General features: G+C 33.1%; 1 protein-coding gene across 1 annotated transcript; it reads right to left on the reverse strand.

Moving 5' to 3' along the window:
• Nucleotides 1–2,949: 2,949 nt before the first annotated feature.
• On the reverse strand, nt 2,950–5,683 carry LOC106787158. The gene is made up of 5 exons (XM_014749276.1): nt 5,173–5,683; nt 4,614–4,721; nt 4,336–4,551; nt 3,901–4,221; nt 2,950–3,829 (listed from the first exon to the last, which is right to left on the reverse strand). Exons 1-5 carry the CDS (start codon nt 5,524–5,526, stop codon nt 3,743–3,745), a joined length of 1,086 nt encoding a protein of 361 aa, XP_014604762.1. The 5' UTR covers nt 5,527–5,683; the 3' UTR covers nt 2,950–3,742.
• Nucleotides 5,684–8,652: the final 2,969 nt, after the last annotated feature.

The raw sequence follows: 8,652 nt of genomic DNA on the forward strand, positions 1-8,652 counted from the left end.
CTGCCTTTCGATCGCCTATCTTTTCTTGCCGCAACTTCTCGTTCGAGATTTCTAAAGAAAGTCACAAAGAAAGGAAGGAAGGAAGGAAGGAAGGAAGGAAGTAGGTAGGCAGGTAGGCAGGTAGGCAGGTAGATAGATAGGTATATAGGTAGATAGTCGAGCTTTTCGTAAAGTAGATTGACTGCAAAGTAGATACGAAGGGAATACGAGAAGAATTGCTTCACGATTCTCTCTCTCTCTCTCTCTCTCTCATTCTTCGTTCCTTCTATGCATTATATGCATGCATGCATGTATACATACTCCTATCTCACTCTTTTTATCATATTCTTATTTTTTTCCTATGAATATAAGAGAGAGAGAGAAAGAGAAAGATCAAGATCAAGAATCTAAAGGAATTTGACAGAGGATTTGAATAAAAAATATTCGTTTATCGATTCGTTTATTAATTGTCAATAATTGCAATTGAGAATTGTTAAGAAAAAATTATAGTTTCTTTGAATAGAAATTATTCGCGTTTATTGTTATTTCAATGAAATATAAAAAAAAGAAAGAAAAAATGGGGGAATATGATAATAGCGTTTAATTGTTTAACGGTATAACTAAAACGTAAAATGTTAATGCATATTCCTATTATGGTTTATCGTTATTTCGATTAAGCAGAAAATTTCTGGCTTGCTATGGGATGCAATGCGATACGATAGGATACGATACGATACGATACGATGCGATACGATACTCAACGATACTCAACGATAGGAAAATTAAACTGGCAAACAGGGAAAACCAGTTTCTCGTAGGAACGAACGTTTACAACAGAACAGGACTGAATTCCAAAACGTTTCTGCGGTTTTATACTATTATCGCCTTGGTACATGTAATTACAATCTGTCGTTTCGTTTATTATCGAGATAGAAATGGGTGGTAGGTAGGTAGGTAGGTAGGTTGGTACCGTGCGAGGGTTTGTTTGAAATTTCTCTCTGCCTATCCCTAGTTACTATTCTACCCTTTAACTTCTTTAGTATTTCTCTTTGCAAAGTCGTCGTCATGGTTGTTAGACGTCTTGGAAATTCCTTTCTTCGTTATTATATTCTGATTTTCTATTAATTATTATTATTATTATTATTATTATTATAATATCTCTTTCGTAGATTGTACTATCGAAGATTTGTAAAATAAAACTAGGACGAGTCGCGTTGCCAATCGATTTTTATTTATTTATTTATTTAATATTAAACATACGATGGTAAATATTATATTAGCTTGCGTATTTTCAATAAATTCTATCGTATCATATTCTCATTCAATTTTCAATAAATATTCGTCAAATTATTTTCCACACGTATTCGTGTGTCCGTACAATAAAAACAAACTAAAATTATATTTTTTAGAATTAAATATAAATCTCGAAGAAAAAAATAAGACAATTAATGAAGAAAAACATTCAAACGTTTTTTCTGCTATCGACTAATCTCCTAATTACCAACCTAAATTTTCAAAGACAGGAAAGAAGAATTCTCTGGCAACAGTTCGATCGGTTTAACTTTTCCTTCATTTGCCAATCCTAGACAGATAGACAGACAGACGAATAGACGAAGGGAATAATGGTACGACCAAGTGGAAGTTGAAATTGAGGTAATTAAAATCGGAGCATTCTGTTTAAGGGTGAGAGGGGTTGAAGAATAAGGACGGAGAAGGGGTGTGGGGGTTGAGGGTAGTCGAGAAAGTTGGCTATTGTCGGTATCGGAAGCGTGTGCCTTGTTAAATTTTTCGCTCGAGCGAAAATCTTCGTTCGTAGTGAACCGAAACGATGACCAATGCACCGATATTCTTTTCCGAAGTTCCTTTCCCCTGTTGCAACTCCCACGAGCGTTGCAACCCTCCTCCCTTAGTTCTGGTTGGTCCAGCTTACGTCTCGTTCCTCTCTCATCATTCGGTTCTTCGTTTTCCATGCTCGTCCGTTCTTTTTTTTTTTTCTGGTTGCAGGAGAATCCTTTGTGCCCATCATCATCATCTTCCGGGGGTCTCCATTTTTTCGTTTCCCTTATTCTTCTTCTTCTTCTTCTTCTACTTTTCTACTACAACTTGTATCATTTTTCTATGTGTATACACACACACCTATACTACCATCAACTTGTTATCTATCTCTCTCTCTTTCTCTCTTTTTTACTTTAGCAAGTGAAATAGAAAAAAGGAGCGGGAAAGAAAGAGGGTAAAAGGGACTAAAGAAGAAAGGGGGGAGGAAGGCCTCGTGGGAAATTCCTGGAACAGAAAGAATAAAAAGCTCCGCGAATAACGAATAGCAAAGGAGTATGCTTGTAAACCTAGTACTACTACGCGTGGGTGGGTGGGTGTATGAGTGAGTGTGTGTGTTGTGTACGTGTGCTCTTTTTCCTTCCTTTTAGCTCAATTAACGTGCGAGGGAAAGGAGGAAAACCGTCGACTGGGCGACTGTGTCTTTGCGGTCTATGTGGTTTAGATTTTTACACGTGTTTGCGCGAGTTACAGGTACCTACAACTTCTAGGACACCGTCCTTTCCTTTCTACTTTTTCCTATTTCCATCTAGAATTTCTCTCTTTCTTTTTCTTCTTCTTCTTTTGAATATTTTATATATTGCCTTTTTTTTCGGGAGGCAAATAATTAAGAACAAATTTTAATTTACGTTGTTTTTTAATCGAAGAATAATGATTACTGTAAAAGTTAATACTAATTACTCCTATCCATCTTTTATTTTTATTAAAATAAAAATGAAAACTCTAGCACCGATTTTTAAAAACGAACGAAAAAAAGTTATCATCCGACATCCTCGTTATCGCGAAATTATTTGTTAAGGATAAAAAATGAAATCCAAATGTCTCCTATCAAAAGAAAAAGAAGAAGAAGAAGAAGAAGAAGAAGAAGAATACTGCACAGATGTATTTTTCTTTTTTTTTTCTTTATTCTTACCGGGTTTGAAACCAATGCGATAGAAAAAACGATACCTCCGAACGTGTTCCTGTCGCAAGCAGATGCCACGAAGCCGAGTTTTGCTTTAAATTTACGTTTTACAATATTTCTTATGGTCGACAGTCCTACGTCATTATCGACAGGTGGGTAAGGGCTGGAGGGATAAGGGAGGAAGGTGCCTAACGATGATCTCATAAGTTATACATCTAACATGCAAGATTTTCTATCAATACTTTCTTCCATTAACGATTTTTCGACACTAAATGCACCCAATTTACTTAAGCATACTTTTTGTAAATTTACAATTGAAAAATTTGGAAAGATGAAAAATTATAAAATAGTATACTTTAATATATTATGTTTTTATGAAGTAATTAACTAATGAATTTAGCCCTAAACATAAAAATAAGAATGATTAAAGATTATTCGGCAGTATTTTTGATAGTTTTTGTCGAATAGGCAAATGAACGGTTTGGTTTAACGCTGTTAGAATTTTAACCGTCGATTCCTAATAGTTTGGGGATACTGCGTTGGCTTTAGGGGTTAACCGTACGCCACATACATGAAACAGGCGTTTGGTATCGTGTTATCGAACGGTATTATTGGTTGGCACGCCTGCTGGTGTTTGCGCGTTGAAAATCCGAGCTAAATCGTTGGTTACACGACGACAGTGTACATATATCTCATCTACCAAAACATTTTCTTTCGTTATATTCGTTAGAATCGATTAACTCGTCAAATAAACTTCTAAACGTTCAATAAATTAACGACAAATTTACGATACGGTTTATCAATCGATCATTCCGCATTGATTTTTTCCTTCGCATGACTTTTTTCATTTGTTTTCGTAATTTCAGAACGTTTGAATATTTCCGGTAGGCTTACCTATGATTATAAAATAAAATGATCAATCGTTATATATTAGAAAAGAAAATATTTAATATAAATTGAAATACCTCAGGATGAAGATGAAGCCATTTGATGAAAGCTTGCACGCTTTTCAAATGAATAATCCCATCCCAAACAACGTCCATCGTTTCGAGTTCGAGTGGTACGTTTTTACACTCTAACCACTTTTCCCTTACCTGATTTTCAGGTGGTATGAATAATAATTCGGATGGCATCGAGGTGCCAAATGCCAAAACGCGTTTAGGTTTACTTTCAGCTTTGGCATCTCTTTCCAGTTGTTTTCTGGTTGTTGCCAATACGCTTGATTTTTGACATAATCTTGCCAAGGCTACGTCTGTCGGAACTGTTGCCATTTCTTTTACATTAATCTTGTTTTTTTGATTTTAAAAAACAAATAATTTTTAATTACATTGTAATATCACATCGCAGTGCAGAATAATATTGTGTATAGGATCTTTGTATAATATAAATGATTAACTCACTTGAGTTGATTTGCATACGTCAGCTGAGAAGCTAATTTCGAACATGTCTTTGAGAACAGTTTCATTGATTCCTTTTTCTAATCCACCTAAACTCCTCAACCATTCGCAAAATTCCTCACATATATCTGTAGTAATCTTGTCGGCTCTCATGCGAAGAGTAGCTTCTGGATCGTAGCCCCTCAAGTCGGATTCCGTCAAGGGACGCCAAACGATAGCCTAAGGGACAACACTTCAAATAAAAGAAATAACTTGGAAAATACCTTTTTTTGTATTTTTACCTTGCGCCTTTCCTTCTTCATAAATAGTTCGTAAGGATTATTCGATCGTGTTCTTTTCGTTTCATCGTCTAAAATCATGCTATCTTTCATGGACTTAGGTGGGTGTACCTATGAATTAAATAATAATTTAATACAATTTTTTTAGAGACGATTATAATAAATTATTCTCATGGAGATTATAATGATAGAAGAAAATAATTAAATGTTTAAAAAATATGTGAAAACCGAAAACTCAGTAACACGGGTTAATTTCTTTTCCGGTGCACGCTAAAATTCACTTCTATGCCAAATGACAATTTTCTCGTTGCGTACTTAGCAAAGTGATAACCGAGCCGTGTTTGATCGAGATTAAATCGCATGATTGGGTTAAGTATGACGCAGTGCTACGTCACGCGACAATTTATCCTACCTTTTGCATTATTAACAGTGTTTTAACTTCTTAACCCGTATAATATTAACAATAAGTAAATACCTATAGGGTTATTCTATTCTGATTTTATTTTATTATTTTATTCTATCAAATTAATCGAGATTTATATTTATTTATCGTTCAACGTACGATTAAATCTTCCGAAATTTCTTGGGTAGAATCAGATTGATCAGATCGTTGTTTGGTCGTTCGAAATTTCAGTAATTTAGGAAGGGAGAAGGGTAACCTTGGATAATGTTCAGGCATTCCCAAAAAAGGTGCGATCAGATTGTAAGAATCTAAGGGTAGGATGCGTCTCAATCGTTGACCGTTTAACAATGGTCGCTGTTTAGAGGAAAAAATCAGATCAGAAGGAAATTTATCGGGATTCGTATAACGTTTAGATTCTATCAATAATTTAACCAAACTTTTTGCAATCTTATCCCTACTCTTATCTCTATTGTCGTTCAATTCTAAAATTCGATTTAAAAACATATCGCACATAGTAGACAATGCTAATATAGGTGATACATTACGTATCTCCAAATCTTTTAATGTTTCTTCGATCTCATTTTTCGTAAACAGAGAATAACGTTGTTGTTTAGGTTGTTCTTGTTCTTCCTCGTTCAAAGAATGCAACACAGGTGACACGAATTCTGTACCTTTTGTAAAATCCTTTAAAATTTCTTCGAAATTCGTACAACTAGAACTTCTTCTTAACAGATTTTTATTTTTCTTATCGTTAATTACATTAGTAGCATCCTCGTCGCCATCGGGTATCAGATTTTCTGAAACCGATTTGATTTTTGTCAATTTCTTAACAGGTTTCGAATCAATTTCGGTAAGATTGTTTTTAGAATCTTTTAGGGTTTCTTCTTTTCCAATTTTTTTAGACGCAATTTTAAGATTTTCATCGTCCAACTCGACTATTGTTGATTCCGTTGATTCGTTTATTGCCATACGCGTTTGCATGCTCGTTGATTTTCTTAATTTCAATGCTCTCAATGGTTCCAATGGGTGACACAAAATTGTTGGCACGTGACAAGCCGGTTTGTATTTCAATTTAGTCGAAGAATTTTCTATGTACGTAATACTCGATTCGTCCTCGTCCGAATTTGAAACAGGTTCTTTGGATTTGTCCAAGGACATTGTCACGGATTTTTCCAATTTGATTTTTTTACCAACGTTAGTCGTCGATTTTAATTCCGATACTTGCAACAATCCTTCAGTTTCTTTCATTTCGTTCGTTGTTCCTTGTATTCCCTGCAAACTGAGTTTGTCTTCTTCAACAATATGTTTTTTTTCTTGCGTTAGATCGAATTTCATTTCTTTTTCGTACGTCTTGAATTCATTTACATTTTCTTGATCTTTTAATTCAACAAAATTGACACTATCGTCATCGCTATCATAATTAATTGATAGTTTTCCTTCGAGTATTCGTTTCTTTCTCCTTTTCTCGTCTTCACTTTTACTTAAAGATGCACCAATTTCTTCGAGGGATTTGTATAAACACGAAAGACAACGATCTTGATTTTTTCTACGTGGAAAATATGACATGATTGGTAATTTGTTTAAAAAATTTCTCGACGAGCTCGTACGTGGACAATAATGTACAACTTTTTCGTCAACTTCATAACCGGATAAGAATTGCAACGATGTACGCGTAATCTTAGCAAATTTTTCTTCAGATTTGTCTACAATTTCTTTAGAATCTTCTTCCATTGTTTCCAATGGACAAACTTTTGTCGTTCTTTCATTTAATTTTCTTCTACTAAAATGCATTTTTTTGGCTAAACGTTTCAAAGCTTCGTGAGCGTATCGAGTAGAATATTTGAAAAGATCATTATCGGGAAATAAACTAGAAGATTTGTTTCCTAATGAAATATTTTCTTTAGCAGACATCTTAAATTTTTTGTTTGATGCATTAAATTTGGTAAAAGACTTTTCCGATGCACCAGGAAGAACAGTAAATGAAGTATTACTCACGAAATTATTGTCTTTCGTAAACAAATTTACCTTAAATGATGTATCATTCTGTATAGATTCTAAAAAAGTTTTATTATCGTTGCAAATTAAATTATTTAAAGTATTCGCGTCATCGTTATTACGAATTCTATTATTTAAAGTTCGAGGATAGTGTTGGATCGAAGGATAAAACGTTAAGTTTGGATAGAAATCTCTTACTATTAGATTTAGTTCTTCTTTTCGAAAATATTCTTGCCAATAATCTTCATCCTTTGGAATTTGACGTTCCCATCTATAAAGAATAACATTTAAAAAACATCATGATGTGTTTTAAATAGTAAGCAGAATAATTGTTTCCATTCAGATGCACACAAACAATTTGAATACCAACATTTCATCAATTTTTCACATTGGAAATGACAAATTGATTGTTATATTAAAAATAATTTATTAATAATTTGTTCTCAAGCCAATTTTTTAGAATTAAATATTGCGTTTGTTTCGATTTAAATGCGTTCTCTCTCAATTTATCATTTTAAATGAATCAAAGTTTAGCAATGTCTTTTTTCGTGGAAAAAATTCATAATAAAATAAAAGAGCGAATAAAATTTGGTTAAATTAGGTGTATCCGAGAGAAAATAATTTTATTTGTAACCCCTCACGCAGCGTAACATACATACATAGATACGTGCATACATACTTCGAGCCTGAAACTGATTTTATTTTCTTGGTAGAGTAACAATACGCCCTAGGTTTCCATCTCGATCGATCGCACATAACGACGATAAAATATCCACACACTTTGTCTTGTCCTTTTATTTATAATTATCCCAGCGTGTAAAATACGGTAGAACGATTTTTCTTCTACCTACACCATTATCCAAGAGCACACGTCATTTTAGTAGCAACCGAAGTTAATACCGAAAAATAAACTTTGAGAAATGTTTATCGATCAAACAAACGTAATCGTGCGAAATGATTCGCCTATTCGTCCTTTTATTATCCTAAAGAGGTCAGTTTCACTTAACTAACTTATTCATTTTATAATTAAACAAACAGAATTTTGTTTTCATGATTCCTATATTATCAGCAGTTGAGATACCATTCGTTGATAATTTATCATATATATTTTATATTTTGTTCAAATAAAAATACAATTTAAAATCAAAATAATTGCTCATTTAATATTTCATCTTTACTATTATTTATATCTTTTTCATGTTAATTAATGCATCATTAATATGACGTTAAATCTTCTTTACTGAACGCGATTTTCTTGAATGGTAAACAACCAACGATTGGTAAAATGTAGACGTTTCAAAATTCACTCGAATGATAAGAACAATTAATTGCAAATGTTACAAGTTTTTTCCGAAATGATCGCTAAAGGTGTTAAGATATTTTAGGATGCGCTAAAAATTGTATATTACGTTTATTCCTTATTATTAAATAGTATTTTTTATTACTCAAATACGTATATAAAAATGGTTCGAGAAGAAAATAAATGATGAATAAATGAATTTGAATATCATTCGAATGAAATTAATAGGAATAATTCGAATGAAAAGGATTTAATCGAGATTTGAATGAAATGTTGCTTGTCATCAATAGTACTATTCATCTAAAATCTCTTTTCGAAATGTATTTTAGTCGGTTTGATGATAA

Source organism: Polistes canadensis, unplaced genomic scaffold (genome assembly GCF_001313835.1).
Source record: "Polistes canadensis isolate GaletaPanama2010 unplaced genomic scaffold, ASM131383v1 scaffold_94, whole genome shotgun sequence".
Taxonomy (NCBI): Eukaryota; Metazoa; Arthropoda; class Insecta; order Hymenoptera; family Vespidae; genus Polistes; species Polistes canadensis.

Coding starts and splice junctions, on each gene's coding strand:
- LOC106787158 (XM_014749276.1), bottom strand. CDS start 5,526: ATGTGCGATATGTTTTTAAATCGAATTTTAGAATTGAACGACAATAGA. Junction 4,722..5,172: donor AAATTTCGGAAGATTTAATC/GTACGTTGAACG, acceptor TTTAATTCATAG/GTACACCCACCTAAGTCCAT. Junction 4,222..4,335: donor ACGTATGCAAATCAACTCAA/GTGAGTTAATCA, acceptor CAAAAAAACAAG/ATTAATGTAAAAGAAATGGC.